This window comes from Coenobita brevimanus, chromosome 14 (assembly GCF_032717465.1).
Source record: "Coenobita brevimanus isolate Jiangsu-jjx chromosome 14, ASM3271746v2, whole genome shotgun sequence".
Classification (NCBI taxonomy): domain Eukaryota; kingdom Metazoa; phylum Arthropoda; class Malacostraca; order Decapoda; family Coenobitidae; genus Coenobita; species Coenobita brevimanus.
The window spans coordinates 58,288,687-58,306,560 of NC_136967.1; the positions used below are offsets into that span (position 1 = coordinate 58,288,687).

Consider the following 17,874-nt stretch of genomic DNA (forward strand, 5'->3'; position numbering starts at 1 on the left):
TGTAACCTTTCCACTCTCCTTGCAACTACTCCTTCCTCTTGTCTTTCCCTTCTTCTATTCCTCCATCTTACTTGCATCCTAATTCTGGCCACCACCAAGCAGTGGTCAGAAAGTCCACTCCCCCAACCTCTATACACTCTTGCATCCTTTACACATCTTTGCATCCTTTCATCCACACACACATAATCAATCATTGCCTTCCTTTCATTCAGTTCACCACCCACCCTTCTCATCACTCGCCATGTATACCTGTGGATCATTTTATGCCTGAAGAGGGTATTGGCTATCACCAACCCCCTCCCAGCACAAATGTCCACTAACGCACTCCCATTCTCATCTATCTCAGCAGGCACACATCAAGATTTTATATCTCTTCCCCCCACCCAGCATCTCTCCCCTCCAACTTTCTCCCAACATATTATAAATTTGTGGGTGCTTTATATCAGTGCCCAGGGCGCCTTTTGTTATGTAATCTTATATACACAACATGACTATGGTGAAGTGTAATGGATGGGTGTATTTAAAAAACATGTGTCAGAGAAAAAAACAGTTGCAAGCAAACCACTCCCTTACTAACAGCTCAGTTATCCTGAGCCTGTATCTGTATTTTCATATATCAAAACTCATTTGTTTCAACAATCACCCTCAACCCCCACCTCCTGCACTACAGTTTGTGGATGTTGTTACTCAATAACTAAGGTGCTGCTAGTCTGTATACATCCTATTATACCTGTCTGTACCCAAATGCTAATTAATGTTAAAATTCTCCTATTACCCTCCTTCAGTCACCCACAGCACATCATTGTGGATGGTGCAGCTCATTAACTGGGCTGTCCAAGAGTGTGCAGTTTTACATACTCAGTATGCTACCATTAAGGCAACTTTAGTGATTATAAGGATTTAGGAGCCCTCACATTCCAACACCCATGGTAACCTGTTGATGCTCTGTCATAGCACCTATGCCATCTTTGTTTATCTGAAAATACTTACCAAATAGGCCTGTGATGAAGACAGTGTAAATCAGTTGCCAGGATTCTAAGGTCCTGCTGGTTGCCTGTCCCCCACTCCACCCCCCTCCCATCTATCCACATCCACACATATAGCACAGTTTGTTGATACCTTAATTTAAGTCATCATCATCATCATCTGAACTTCCTTTCCCACCCTAGGGTAGGGTGAGGAGTAGCAACATCCAGACAACCTAAGTTTGCCCAGTTCAATAGGCCATGCTTCCATTCACTCATCATTCAAGCCCACATAAACCTGGCTCCGTCAGATGGGCCAAAAAAATTTCACCACTTTCTATAGCTTCATATATACCTATCTGATTTGAGTCAGATGTTGATTGTATTGGTTGTGCAACTTTCCACCACAGCAGACTTTTATAAAACAACAACTTACTGACATCTTAGGTTCCAAGTCCCTTTACCCTTTCAGAACACACACATACAACCCCCATCTTTCATCTATTATCACATCCTTTGGAAACCATATTTTGGATGGAGTCCCATATGGTTTTGGAACTTTTCACACACAGTAAGCATAAGGGAATAATCCAGCCCATTGGTTATCAGGGTTCTATGTGGTATGGTGTCCACTTAAATGATCATTGAGGGATACATTAGCATTCATCAGTTGACAAATGGATTTGAGCATGTGTAGTTTAGTACTGTACTGTCATACTTGGTTTTTCAAAAGTCAGATTATCTAGTCTCAGTAAACAGTTTTTCTAACATCCTACCTCCTGTCAGTATTTATGTGAGGTAGGGACAAGGTATTAACCATTGGTTGCAAGATTTATCTTGACAATAGGCTGGTTAATGAAGAATAGCGACTTCCATGACTATATTTAATGCTTTGAAAAATTCTCAGTTCCAGTAATATTATTCTTCATGTTCTGTCAGATGAGAATAAGCTTTTATTGGAGAATGTAAAATTTCAGTTAAAGTTGCTGCACATTTATAGAATAATGGAGCTGCCTAAGCACTAGCAACATGTTTGTGCAAGCTGGTTACTAAAATACATACATACATATTGTAATGTTGCAGTGTCTAGTTAACCTACAAATGGTCCTTTTCAAAAAGCATTGATACAGTCAGCTCAGGTTTTATCATCCAAATAAGGACAGATGTGAAACACATTTTTGTCCATTTTTCTTCCAGCCTCCCAACCAAAGCTGTCATTTTTTCCACAGTATTCCATACTACTCCCACAACATCTTCCCAATCTTCCCAAATGCTACCTAAGCTCAGAAACTGTGATAGCCATCCTGTGCTATAAACTGAAATCATTTAAAGTTCAGTTAGTTCCAAATTCCCAAAAACATTTGGGGTGTGTGACCAAAACATGTGCCCTACTCAAGAAAGTTGAATACCTCTGCCCAGAATAGTCCCAGCTCACCCTTGGGCAAGATGTAACATCCATTAGCCTTCAAAAAAGTTAGTACAGTAGGTGGGTAATGATCATCATCCTGGGAGGTATTGCCATGGAAGTGATGTGGGGCCTACACCTGGTAGCTGGCCTTACACAGCACTCCCAGGCAGTAATTTTTTCCCCTGCACCTTGCCCTGAGGAAGACCCTGTTCTGGCCCTGGCAAGGTGCTGTCTGCCACAGGAAGGCAGCTACATGCTAATGGTTGATGGGTGTACTCAGCCTGACAGACAGGAGTAGAGCAACAGCAGCAAGAACAATAAAAAGACATTCCATTGATTTTAACTGAATTCAAGATCCATTCCATTTGAGATGACTGGATATATTGTGTTTAAAAGACTGGAGGTCGTGGGCAGTAGGAGTTACAGACAGAGGAGGACAGCTCCAGAGTTGACCTGTTGCATAAATGAAGGACTGGGAGTAAGAGCAGACTCTTGCATTAGAGAATTGGACAGAAAAGGGATGAGAGTCAGCAGGATATTGTTGTGAAATCATAAAATTCATATGAAATATAATTTCTTCTGTTTTCCCTTTAGAATTTTTGTTCATGTATCAACCAGAGCATGGAGAAGTTTTGCAATTCAGTAAACCAGTCTAGATAAGTCTGATCTGTCTGAACCTCCAACATGCATGTGGGAATGGATAAGACAGATCTTGTCCTGATTTTTTTTTTTTTTTTTTTTTTTTTTACTGGAATGATCAAATGCGTGTTACAATGAAGAAATCTGCTAGGTTGTATAAACAAAGAAATGAAGAAAATAGCATCAGAAGAACTGCATTAATGGTGGGTGATATTAGCGTATATTTGTTAGTACGTATGCTGTAGTAAAAAACAAGATAAGATAACAGTCTGTTTACAATACAGTCATGATGATGGGGTTTACAATACAGTCATGATGATGGGGTTCTTACTATGCCATAAGAGTAAATACACCTGCAACTTATTCCATTGGTGATAATTGAAGTGAAATTGTTTCACTGGTTGAGGCATTAGTGAGTGACTTCTTTCTGAGGCCTAAGTAATAGGCAGTCAAATGTGAGAAATTATGATTATTATTGTCATTATTATTATTATTAAAAAAATACTGGTATTTATCGTATTATGTTGGCCATGTTTGTGTTATCATCTGGAGACGGCATCATGTGGTGACACTTATATAACCTGGTAGTAGAGCTGCCAGTAGATACAAACATCTCTTAACTCGCTCCATATCCTGGGAAAGAGGATGGTGGCTGCAGGAAAAAGGCAGCTTTTAGCCTGCAGTCCACCAGCTTCATATTTGGATGAGCCTAGGGCCGCAACAGCAGTAACAATTACATCTGGCCTCAAGACACTCCTGGCTTCATCACTTGGTGTTACCGTATAGCATTGCTTTGTATTGAAAGGCTAGTTCAGATAGAGCATTCAGTCCAACCGTGGAGGGTAGATTGGTGTAAATGACCAGTGTGAGCATAGATTGCTTTCAAGAATATATAGTACATGTAGTGATTGAGTGAGAGGAGAATCATGTCATAGTCACACAGCATTATTTAAATGCATAAAGCAGATTAAATAGATATGTTCAGCGAGGTGTTAGGAACTGAGCAAGAAGCTGGCAGGATGAGCTTGATGTCACAGCTGCCAGTTCCACCAACTAGAAACTACTGCATGATATTTACTTCACTGGATATGTGCCATTGTTGTAGTTGCTTCCATATTGAAGTCATATGTACTGCATAATGAATGGTTTGGGTTATGGTCAGACATTTCACCATGTACAAGAAGGCTGCATAAAGCAGAAGCACTTAACACTGAGTTGACTGTAGTACAGAACTTGGCATGGAAATGCAAGGAAGGAAATATAAATCAGAGACAGTAATCAGTCACTGTATAAGTAATCCATTACTACTGTATATGAGGCTTCACTATATGACACATGTATCTTACTGTACGTCCATATATCTAACTCAGTCCAGTATGATAGACATTTCCTGAATGTATGACTGACATAGGTTCAGAGTATGCAGTGCTTAACTGTACTATTTATAGATTTAATCACACTGGGTCTTCCCCTAGTTTTTCTAGTACAGTATCATGAGATGTTACCTTCCAGTAAGTATGTTGGGATTTTTCAGATCTCTGTCCAGTCCCACCTAAACTCATTTTGTGAATATTGTTTGAGGTATTCACAGAAGTATTATGTAGAATTAATTACAGAAGTATTATGTGGAGATGTTCTTTTTTTGGAGGAAACTTTGAGCTGGATTTACTGTTATCTGTTAGTTGAGTGACAAGCCAAATGGTTTCCTGTACACCAGGAAACCATTTACTATGCTGGGTGGTAACCATATAACCAAATTTTGGCACCTGGTGGTTTAGTGGGTAATTATTGCGCTCCAGTTGGATTGAGACAGAGAAGGTTTATATCCAAGGGATAGTTGGGGTTGATTGCTCATGTAATGCCACTCAGGGATGAGTGAGGTTGGTCACTGTCATCTGAAATGTCGGGACCAACTGCCTAGCCCTGGGTTCCTACGCTCCTCAAGGTAGGATTGGATGATGGATGGATGGATGAAGTCACAATTGACAGAAGTAATTAGGAAAGTACAATGCAGTTCCACAGTAGCCTTGTGGCAGAGAGAAACCTTTTTAAGTGTTAGGAAGAGAGAAACATTGTTAGGTATTAGGAAGTACAGTCTTGCCAAAAAGCATCTGAACACTGTAAGCGCCATGCACTGAAATGTGACCAAAGCATCTGAAAACAGCAGTCTTGCATATCTCTAATGGCAATGGTTACTGCACCATACACCAGTGTTATGCCTTAGAAGTGCATCAGTCTACGATTAGGCATACTGTACTAACCATTCCAAAATGACAGCTACTTTCTGCTCATTTTCACATCAGTCATGCCCAGGTGTTCAAGTACTTTTTGGTGAGACTGTGTCTTGATAAATAAGGTGATGCAACATAATACTGCATTAATTACCCATGCAGAAGTAATTTGGTTACTTACAGTGTTACCCTAATAACATGTACAAATGAATAAAGTGACGTCTTTAATGTGTACAATTATTTTGAATATTCTGTAATATGCTGTGTAGCATGGGGTAATACATACAGTGAGGGACAAAAGATTCTCTAATATATCACCAGTTTTACTGCTTACTTTTCTCTACTGGCCAGTATTCCTAAGCTAAGAGACCACTGTTATGTTTGTCAGCCCATAAATGATTTACCATAAATGATGCATCAGAGTGGAAAGTGATGGACATCCTAAGTGTCAAGTAGATGCTGTGGAATAGTAGGTAGAGTTTTGTCCCTAACTTTACAGGTACTTGTAATAATTTACTGTGGTACTTCCATATTGTAATAATACAGGGATGGAAGTTGATGAGTATCTCTTGGTGAATGAATAGCTTCTTGTATTTTCCTTCAACAATTTTGATATTCTGATAAAACTATTTAATATTCTGCACCTAATTGGCAGAAGAAATCAAGAGTCCATTGGGACTATATACACTAAACAGTACTGGATCATTCACTTTTGACATCACCATTATTATAATCATCATCATCATTGTCATTGTCATTCAGCATCTTTTTCAGTCATGATCATCATTATCATCAGCTTTGTCACCACAATCATCTTTGTCATTGTCACTGCTGCTACAAGTCATCTTAATCCTTGGTATCAAAATCATTAATCATGAATCATCATATTCCTAATTATTATAAAGTGAGAAAAGATGTCATTGTTTATATTATGTTTGCTACCTCCAGATGATTTTACTCAGGTTATGGTAGATTTTTTGTTCAAATGAAGGATTAGATATAGCCAACATTAACCCCTTCAGTATTAGATGGCGCTCCTAAGCAGAAACAAAGTGATCTGGAGAAGGATCATCATCATTATCATCATCATCTAGATGTGATTTACTCTATCAGAATGGGGTCAGGTAAGGTCTAGAAAGCAGGCAAAGAGAAAGCACAAAAAAGAGAGAAGTGTTTGATAGTTCTCACTTGTCTTCTCTTTGTCTTAACTCATTTTATGAACCTTACCTCATCCCAGTTTTATGTGGGGGGAAAAAAAAGGTTGAATTGTGGTGATTATTTTGATTGACAGGCTTATAAATAGTATCCATTTTCCCGTCCACAACATAGTTTTCCCCCTAAGCTGAGTAAAATTGTGTGAAGATAGCAAGAATAGAATTAAAAAAGCATCATTATAGGGAAATAACTCATAAATAGCTGAGCATTGAGCTCCCTCACCTTGCATGGTGCAATATGATAATGGCTGTTACAGTTTTTTTCTCCAAAATTCCGCATAAACTTTTCCACCATGCTTTTTAAGTCATATGTACAGGTACCATATGTACTGTAAAGCTTCATTGGAGTGTATGTTGGGTACTGGTATTTGTTGGCAAGTAATTAGCATTTATATTCATTATGTATATGAAGAAATAAAACAGCAGCTATTTTCTTTTATTGTTTGCTTTGTGTCCATTTGGAATATAGAGTGTTTTCACATGATGTTACCACTGTGCTTTTATTTTATTTTTTTTTTCATCAGTTGACACTGATGATCAGCTGATGATTCACTGCATATGTATGCTGGGAGCATACATATTTTTTTCTAGTCTCAGTACTTTAATTGTTGCTTTTTCATTGTACCACTGATGAGCTGTAGGGTAAATCTAGTGCTGCTGCCCATCACCCTGCATGTATGAAAATTTGTCTGTTGTGGTTTAAATTGATGGACACATGACATTAGCCTTTAGGATCCCACACCATTTACAACACTCATTGTGTAACATATCATTTTGGGCATTATTTTTATTTTATTCGTGCAATTATTTATGGAGGTGTTGGTGTGATGGTTGTGGAGAAATGGGTGGAATATGTTATGAATGTTACGAGAGTAAGCGATAGGATATTGGTAGTGAAAATTCTGTTCGGTAGAAGGATAGCTGCGATTATATCGGCATATGCTTCACAGGCAGGATTGGATGAAGCAGAGAAACATAGATTTTGGGATGATTTAATACATGTAGTGGGTGGTATGTGGGATGATGAGATAGTGGTGTTGGGAGGGGACTTAAATAGTCATGTAGGTGAAGCAGCACAAGGTTATGAAGGAGTGCATGGGGGATGTGCGTATGGTCTAAGAAATGCAGAAGGGGAGAGGATACTTGAGTTTGGGGAGGCAACAGACATGATTGTGTGCAACACATATTTTAGGAAAAGAGACAGTAGGTTAACTATGTATGAGTCTTGGGGAAGTAGCAGTCAGATAGATTATTTTCTGGTTAGGAGGGCCGATAGGAGGTTAATGAGGGATGTTAAAGTTATAGGAAGTGAGGAGTGTGTGCAGCAGCACAAACTATTGATTTGTGATATGGTGCTTAAAGAACAAGTGATGAAAAAGAGGACTTATGTACCTAGGAGGAAAATATGTTAGCTGAAAAACCAAGTAGTAAGGGATGCCTTCTATAGCGAGTTGAGGAGAGTGGTGGCTGAACAGGGAGCTGTAGACAGAGGCATTAATGAAGAGTACAGAGCCCTCAAGAACAATCTCGAGAGTTACTGATGTAACATGCAGTTGGACAAGAGGACCACCAAGACATAAAGTAACTTGGTGGTGGGATGAGGATGTAGAAGCTGCAGTTAAGGAGAAAATAAGGCTTTTCCAGGAATGGAAGAAGGGTGGTAGCAAAGAGGAATATTTGGCTGCCAAGCGTAGGGCTAGAAGAGAGGTATACAGGGCAAAGTCTGAGTCACAGAGACTTTTACTTGATAACCTAAATCATGGGGAAAGGAAAAATATGATATTCAGGATGGCAGGTCAGGTGAAGAGGGATAATTGGGATATTATAGGTGAGCAGTGTATGAAGAATGAAGAAGGAAGGGTAATGGTGAACAGTGAGGATATTAAAGATGCATGGAGAGAGCATTATAACCGGTTGTTGAATAAGGAGTTTGACTGGGACAGAGAAGGTTTGGAGCCAGCAGATCCAGTGTCTGGCCCTTGGCCTTTGATGCTGCTACTGTGAGTGAGGCAATAGGCAGGATGAAGGTGGGGAAGGCAGCAGGTGTGTCTGGGTTGACTGCCAAAATGTTGAAGGACTCAGGCAATATAGGGGTGAAGTTAGCCACTGACCTGATAAATAGGATTATTTATGAGTGTGTTGTCCCAGATGATTGGCTGAAGAGTGTAATTGTAAATGTGTATAAAGGGAGGGGTGATGCCCTGGAAAGAGGAAATTATAGAGGTATAAAGCTTTTAGATCAGCTAATGAAGGTAATGGAGAGTTTTAGAAGGTATGATTAGAGAAAGCGTGAATATTGATGAGATGCAGTTTGGGTTTTTACCAGGTAGGGGGACCACTGATGCCATATTCATTGTTTGACAGTTTCAGGAAAAATATATTGGTAGGAGAAGGGATCTTTAATTTGTTTTTGTTGATTTGGAAAAGGCCTTTGACAGAGTCCCAAGAGAGGTGGTGAAGTGGGCAATGAGAAAACTTGGCTTGGAGGAGTGGCTGTTTAGGGTGGTTATGGCTATGTATGTGGGTGCTTACACCCAGGTAAGAGTGAATGGAGATTTGAGTGATGGGTTTTTCATGAATGTTGGTGTGCATCAGAGGTCAGTTTTGGGTCCCATGGTATTTATCATGGCACTTGAAGCCCTTTCATGTGACTTTAGAAACGGACTCTCGTGGGAGTTGTTGTATGCTGATGATTTGGTGTTGATTGCAGAGAATGAAAGCGAGGCAGAGGAAAGGTTTAGGAAGTGGAGAGATGGTATGGGGCACAAGGGCTTACGGGTAAATACAGATAAAACAAAAGTGATGATATCTAGGGTTGGTGGCAGTACTGTCAAAGACGAGAGAGAGTGGCCATGTGCAGTTCGCCACAAGGGCGTGGGAAGTAATTCCATCTTGTGCGGTGTTTGTGATAAATGGGTGCATAAGAGATGAAGTGGTATCAGAGGTAGACTGCGAGATAATGCTGATTTTATGTGTACGGCATGTCTGGGAGAGCAGGTGGAGATTGTCAGATGTGAAAGAAATGAACTTGCTGGTGAATCTCTTGAGTGTGTGGAAGAGTTTTGTTATTTGGGAGACATGTTGTGTGCTGGAGGTGGGGCTGCAGCTAGCTCTGTGGCTAGGATGAGAAGTGGTTGGAAGAAGTTCAGGGAGCTCTTGCCTCTCCTGACATTGAGAGGACCCTCCCTACATGCTAAGGGGTCTTTGTATGCAGCATGTGTTAGGAATGTAATGCTGTATGGTAGTGAGACCTGGGCAGTGAAGGAGGAGGATATTCGCTGGCTCAGACGTACAGAAATGACAATGATTTGGAGGATGTGTAGTGCATCCCTGCGTCCAAGATCTGGGGGGGCTGGGTTCACGATGGAAGATTTGAGAGGTAGGATGGGACTGGAGTGTATTGGTGTTGTGATGAGGAGAGGTAGATTGAGATGGTTTGGACATAGTGGAGAGGATGGGGGATGATAATTGGGTGAGGAAGGTGAGAAGCGTTAATATTGGGGATGGGGTTACGAGGGGTAGACCGAGAAAGACATGGGATGAGGTCATTGTGTCCTCAGGGTTAAGGGACTGAACAGGGAGGCTGCAATGGATCGTGCAGCATGGAGAGCCGCCATTAGGTGACCAAGGCCGACGCATGCAAGCATGTTGGAGCCTTTAAAAACGAAAACAAAAATGATTTATTTTTTTTACTGCACTGTGTACCGAATATGTGTATGTCTTGATGCATCCAGTAGTACAACAGTGGTATGGCATGATGAAATGTGAAAGCTTATCATGGTCAGATGAACACGTTGTTCCCACCATGATGTACAGTTTCATCTGCTAGGAAAAAGGAATAGCAATGACAGCAATGATGGTACTCTTTTAAGACTACTGTGAGGATGGTAATTTTTTGTGTGGAATTCTTGCATGTCAATTATTTTCATATCTTAAGCCCTTAAGAATGGAAATAGAAGACAGCACACGGAACAGAGGCAGGTGGTGAATGGAAGCAGGAAGAGTAATGCAAATACTGAATATGTTTTGACTGTGAAAGGAGGGAAGTTTGAAGAGCATAATATTGACAGTAGTACTGTATGAGAGTTCAAGAATGGAATAATAGTTCTGACTGACAGGGCTAATGAAAAAGCTCATCTAAGTTAGGGTGATGACTGGAATAATTTATTAAAAATCCAAAAAGGAGAAAAATGGCTCCACCAAGTGGAGGACGAGAAGTTCAAAAGGATTGTGGACTCCTGGCAACACTAATTGGTCCTAGACCTACAGGTCTAGATATATTGTTACTTTCCAGTGTATTTTAGAAGGATGACTCCATTACACACACACACACACACACACACAAGGAAGGGGTGGGCAAACAAAAGGTAACATGTGCAAAAAAAATCCTGGTTCAAGATAAGTATCAAGGGATGGCCTAAAGTAAAAATGTAAATGGCCATATAGCTGTAATGGGGGACTGAAAGCTCAAATAGCTGACTGGAAATTGAATGAACGATAAAGCCGTAATCTGGACTGGGGTATTGTGCAGTTTTCCAAAGACCGCAGGACCTGAGCGGAGCAGACTCCTACCAACCGAGCCGTGTTGCAGTGTTACCAACTGCAAGGCATTTCAGCCAAATTTTCGGAACTGTAAGGAACTATATATGACTGATTATCGCGGTATTATGATAAGCAAGATAGTAATAAAACAACTATACATTAAATGAAAAGAATATACATATTAGTGACCCCCCTACTTTCAAAGAAATCTGCACACAAGCGTGAGCTGACTACACACTAAGCTGTATGATTCATCACCAACTAATTGTAAAAAAAAAAAAAAAAAAAAAAAAGGGAGGGGAAGGTATAATATACAAAGGTAGCAGAAAAACCTTATCTCACTATATGCACTTTGCATCCAGTAACTGCATATAACTATATTTGCTGAGGAAGGTGCGTGGCAGGACCCACCACCTTCTTTTGTTGTACAGTATATATAGTACAATATAAACTTTTACAACAATAAACATTTAAGTAAACCTTTCGAAGTGTAAGAGTAGGTAGCTGGCAAGTCTACACCCCTGCTGGTGGCATTCATACCAGTCAAAAAACGTCGAACGATAGAAATATTTTTAATGTTCTAACCATCGTAGGGTATTCAAAATACTATGGCAAGTTTTATCACTAATAAAGTACAGGCAATTACAAAAATTATTTAAAATAAATTCCTCAGTTGTACGGTACTGAAGAGTAGGATAATTTCCTTATGCGTCAGGTCGAATAGATCAGTGGTGGAGGTGGTGTAGAACCTGGAGGGTTTGGCAACGCTGCCCTGGTATATCAACAGAGAAATGTCACTTTGAGAGATGCAGGCCGAAGACGCTAGATATTTGAAGAAGTAAGTATTTATCCACTCTTAGTTAATGAAGTAATAGTAGCTGCTGACGATGTCTAACTTTGTTAGGACTAACATATTTGTGAGCGTAGTTATACTGATGTATTGATTATGCGCAAATAGATGTAGGGTACCATATATACGGGTGATGTTGCTGAATAAAAAGAAATACCAGTTATTTTTATATTTCCATGATTGATGCAATACAAATATTATTTGCATTTGCGGGAGAACCAATCATTTGCTTTTCCAAGAACTCTGGTGGCGGTTTAACACTTAAAAGCAGTATTGATTCAGCCAAATTTCAGGTCACAGATTTATTTTTCCAGTTGTAATGATAATACTGTTTTATTATAACTGTGGACTCACAGTATAGTCAGTTCTTCCAATAGGGAACAGCTGTGATTAGTATCCATCTGTGGTAGTTGGTGGCGACCATCATCCACTCACTTGATGTAGTGCTGCCTACTTCTTCCTTAGCCTTTACCATTCTTTTTCTGTCCCTGCCCTTCTCTCTTCCTATTTCTCCCATCTTTCCTGTCACTTCTTATTGCTTTTCTTTCCCTTACAGGTGGCTTTACATCGAGTGACAAGCCAAATGGTTTCATGTAAGCCAAGAAACCATTTACAACGCTGGGTGGTAACCATGTAACCAGACCATATGTGCTCCCTACATGTCAACTAGTGGGTTGGTGGAGGGTTAGTGCCCCTCCCCGTAAAACAAATAACTCAAAGTCAAATGATCACCCCTTACGGGATTATGGCGTCTGGCAATAGATAGATAGACAGTACAATTCCATCCATCCATCCATTGCCAGACGCCATGTATCCCAAACGGGATGGTCAAGGGCTTAGAGTTATTTGTTTTACAGGGAGGGGCACTAATCCTCCACCAACCCCACTTGACACGTAGGGATGCCAACAGCATCTGGTGTTCCCAGGCGGTCACCCATCCAAGTACTAACCAGACCCACTTACGTAAAAACTAATTTGTAACCTACAGCTTGGTTTTGATGGGAAGTTATATTTTCCTGGTATATATTGGTGTAATGTTCAGTTCTGACATTCAGTTCCATGGGAATATTCCAGTTTTAAGGAAGTAACAAGGAGGCCTCAAAAATGGCAGTTTTTGCCTGAAAACTGCTAAGACCTACCATGTCATTTTTGAGACTTCAGTTTGTCATCTTTCTGAAGGAGAAGTGCATGGAGAAATCTCCTGCACCAAACCTAACCAACCTAACCTAAACGAAAAACTGCATTCTCAGACATAACCATAGCATCCTTCACACCTAACCGTAGCTTCCTTTGAACCTAGCCCCGATGTCTTTGCATGTAGCCTGTCTGTTGTATCTATCTACTGTATGTATAGCCAGATGCTATAATCCCATAAGGGCTGGCCGTTTGACGTTGGATTAGTTGTAGTTACCGAACTAAAACTTAATAAATTAATCACTGGTCTGGTCGGGATTTGAACTCAGGCCCTCACGCTTCATAAGCACACATGTTACCACTGAACCAAAGAGAGGATCCCTGCTTTGCCTCTAGGCAACGCGGGCTTTTATACTGTATACCCCATTACAGTTTTACGGGGAGGGGCACTAACCCTCCGCCAACCCACTTGTTGACTTGTAGGGAACATGTATAGGTTGATTATATGGTTACAACCCAGTGTAGTAAATGGTTTCTTGACTTACAAGAAACCATTAGGCTTGTCACTCAGTGTAAAGCTACCAGAAAAGGAAAGAAGAAGAATAAAAAGTGACAGGAAAGATGGATGAAATAGGAAGAGAGGGGGGGCAGACAGAAAAAAATGAAAAATGTTCATACCTAATCTTTGTAATTTTTTTTTTTTTTTTTTTTTTTTTTTTATCAGTTTCTCAAGTGGTGTAAGATTTTCTCCATTTTGTTGAGAATCCAGGAATATACGAAGGTGCCTGTGAACATGGTATCAAAAATTAGTAGCTGCATCAGATAATTTGCTCTTTTATGAGAAACTAAGTGAATTTAAAAGTATCAGTAAGATCACTTTTCTGGCATTAGCCTACCTTTACAAATTCATTGTAGGTCAAAGTAGATACTTAAGAAATCTGACAGTCTGAGCCAGCTTTTAAAAATTCAAATAAAAGATATATGATTCTTTAGGAACAGTAATGATTCTTTGAACCATTAGGCCATTTTTGATATGAAACCCCTTTTTTTTGTTTTTTCTGGCATACAGTTGTCTGTTTTCAAATCTAACCCAGGCTTTTATCCACATATTTCACATTTTTAAGGGCGTGGCAATCAGACTAAAATTGACTGCTTAAAAACAAAACAAAATTACATTCTTTGAACTTTCATCACTGCTGAATTCATCTCAATTTCCCAGGCCTATCATCTATATTGTATCACCGTGTGGGAGAAAGTGAGGTGTGCAGGATGATGAGCCTAGGCAAATGACTGGGGATCTAGCTGGTTGGGTAAATTTTGTATGGAGGATTGCATGACAAGGGCAGGGACATTCTTAAAAAAGTATTTACAACCTGGGGTGGATCTGTCCACTGACACCCACTTCCTCTGAGAGATGAATAAATACACAAATCAAATGTGCAATAGAAATTTAGTTTACTGATTTTCTTTTTTTTTTTTTTTTTTTTCAATAAATTGTTTTCTGGCAATTTCAGAAATCAGGTTTAATAATAACTGAGCAGTGTATCATCATCTACTTTTAGAGTAGTTTCTGATACCAATAATAAAGAACTTTGAAATATTGCAGTGAAAAACTTACCATTCATCCCTGTGGCACCCCCCCAATGGCTGTCACCCAGGGTGGACCCCTCCCACTCCACTTAATACCAGTATGCCACTGGATAAGGGTTTGGCATCCCTTTTATAACAAGGTAATCAACAGACTTATTCAGTCTGAGAGAAACTATGAAGTCCACAAGTGTGGATGGTTATGCTTGAGAAGTGCAGTCACAGTTAATTGGGTTTGAATGGTAAATGAATGAGTGTGTGTGATCCATTTCATTAGGTATTGTTGAATAGTTGATTAATTTGTCCAGTGTTTGTTTCTCTCTCTTCTTGCTTTCAGGACCCTACCTGACCCCATCTTTGGGTGGGAAAATAAGATCATGATGATGATGATGGTAGTGATGACTAACACAGTATTACATATGTTGACAGGAAAGTGAAGGTGGGATCACTGGATGTCCACCCCACAGAAAAAGCCCTTGTTGTCAACTATGAACTTGAAGCCACCATCCTGGGCCAGCTGGGGGACGCTATGCTCGGAGACAAGAAGGTTTTTAGATTTGTGATATGTTATGCACGTAGAAATGAAGTAATGCTTAGGTAAATGCAGTGTAGCACCTGTTTATTGAACAAATATAGCCAAAGTTATCTTAATATGTGGTAAAAAAAACATATTTAATCTGCTGCTGCTTGATAGTTCAACCCACAAAGACTTCAGTTCATAAGTTCCATAGCTACAGTCTCCACCAAGTGCTGTGGAGTTGTGGCAGTTTCTTAGATCAGTCACTTGCAGAGAGGAACATTGAACCAGAATTCCATTGGGTGTAAAAAGCTCCATGATGCCTGCCTTAGGATTTCACAAAAGTAAGGAATTTTTACTTGAGTTCAGTTCAGGAAAACTCTCTCAGATTGGCTGCTGACCATCAGGTTGGTATGGTAGGTCACTTGCATAGTTGCAGTAATTACTTTTTTGTGATTTGCCACTAATAGTACTGTAGTGCATATTCATGTCACAGGCTCTCTTACTATCATTTACATTATGCTTTCATGCTTAGCTTATACCTGTTCTTTAGTTATGTGCTAAGTATAATATATTGACTGCAAATGGCTTCTACAAAGTTATCAGTAATTAGGGAAGGTGGTGGCTGAATCTATAGAGAGTTGGCTTGTAGTCCTATTGGACCCGGGATTGAATCATGGCTTGGGCAGGGAACGATTTAAGGATTTGAATTTCATAAAAAGCAGACTCTACTGATCTACTAGAAGACCCACCGACATGTAAAAATATCCCTGCTAATACCATTACACTAGTCCTGTATGAAACAGCCCTAGCTTGTATTCAATGTGGATGGTTGGTGTTTGCACAGAAGTGGTGACATGTGGAGGAGCATAGGAGGGCTACTGGGCCTTGGGATAGGCTGTGAAGCTTTTGCCCAGAGTCGGACACATTAAACTATATATACAGTACATCCATCCATCCATCCATCATCCAATGCTATGTCGCCCCATGAGAAGCGTAGGAGCCCGGGGCTAGGCAAGTTGGTCCCGACAGTTAAGATGAGAGTGACCAGCCTCATTCATCCCTGAGTGGCATGACGTGAGCAATACCCCCCAACCATCCCTTGGATATAAACCTTCACTGGCTCAATCCGATTGGCAAGCAATAATTACCCACTAAACCACCAGGTGCCAAAATTTGGTTATATGGTTACCACCCAGCATAGTATATGGTTTCCTGGTGTACAGGAAACCATTTGGCTTGTCACTCAGTGTAGAGTCACCCACAGGCAGAAGGAAGAGGAAAGAATGACAAACGGGAGTTTAAAGTCACCCGTAGGCAGAAGGATGAGGAAAGAAAGAAGGAAAGGAAGAAGAAGAGGATGGAAGGAAAGAAGAATGGAGGAGAGGAAAGGGCAGACACCCGACAGCAGCACTACATCGAGTGAGTGGATATATATATATATATATATTCAACAAAAAGGATTTCATTTTTTAATTGTTAGTTTACTATATAATTTAAAAAGATTGAGTACCATTGCTTACAAAAAATGGAGTAAATGAGTGTAACTGAAATTAAATATTTCTTGAGGAGCATCTGCCTGTACCATTATCTTGCGCACATTTTCAGCAACTCTCTTGGAAAAAATTATTATTCACATTTTAATACTACAGCACTATATTATGATGCCAGTGTTTTATTATGTACTACAAAACGAAGTAAAGCTTATGTAGTAAATTTTTTCTTGTGTTTTAATTGTCAAGTTAAAACAGCCTGGTTGGTTAAAAAAAAAAAAAAAACTTCCTTTTCTATCATTGAAATGTTTGTTGTCGTATTGCTGGTCTGAAGCTCAGAAGTAATCAGTAAAACAGTGTAAGTTTGCCATAGTACTTGTATAGTCTTTGAGAGTGAATTATGGTAGAAGTCATCTCTGATTTTGAAGTTCTTGATTTCTTGAGTAAATTAGAGTTTCTGGAAACATGGAATTCCTAAATGAGTGTCTGAGGAGGAGGCACTGCAGTGTGAGCCTGTGATATGATTGCTTGTATGAAACTTTGTACAGTACCCTTGCGTCCAACATGGTAATATTGTCATGCGTGGGTCACGTGTTGGACCAAAAACTTGTTGGACAAACAATAGAGCATATGGGGAAAAATGAATTATGTCAGCAACCCTAGGAAAAGTCACCCTAAATACCTACCATATACCTATACATATATTGGTACTATTGTAATTATAATAAATGGTACTGTGCTATGAATGATAACTAACCTTTTAGGATAGTGTTGGTGGGCTTGCTGGGAATGGAAAGTGGTATCCAAGGCTGTAGGTAGTCCTACTGGGTCCCCAGAGCATGGCTGCTGGCATCACTAGCGAGTAATGGCTGCTGCTCCTCCTCAGCCTCCCTCATAAATCCTTCGAAATCACACTCAGAATCACTATCTTCGTCCACAGCCATGGAAGGTCCTGCTTCTGCCTGTCCTAGCACTCCGTAAGCCTTCATTGCTGCCAGGATCTTGTCTTGGTTTTTTATTATGGTCCTCACATTGGCTTCATTCATGTCGTAGACCTTAGCGATGTCAGCTTTCCTCTCCCCTTTCTTCTTCCTCTCGATGCTTTCTAGCTTGGTGGCCTGAGGGTGGTGCCGACGCTTCTTGGGGTTCTCAGAAGGCTTCCTAGGCATCGTGAGCAGGGTAAAATGCAGTAAAAACAAGGGCAGAAAATGCAGCAAGAAAAAAGCACCTTCCAATGCGAATTATGCAACTGAGTGGCGCTGTGGTGGTAGAAATTTAAACAAAACATCACGTG

At 40.1% G+C, this 17,874-nt stretch overlaps 1 protein-coding gene across 1 annotated transcript in view; it reads left to right on the forward strand.

Moving 5' to 3' along the window:
- Positions 1-11,774: 11,774 nt before the first annotated feature.
- Kap3 (kinesin associated protein 3) overlaps positions 11,775-17,874 on the forward strand; it is a 63,503-nt gene continuing 57,403 nt past the window's right edge. The window contains exons 1-2 of the mRNA XM_080264934.1: positions 11,775-11,837; positions 15,000-15,117. Of these exons, the coding sequence (XP_080121060.1) occupies positions 11,806-11,837; positions 15,000-15,117 (150 nt within the window). The 5' untranslated portion in view covers positions 11,775-11,805. The remainder of the gene's footprint in view (positions 11,838-14,999; positions 15,118-17,874) is intronic.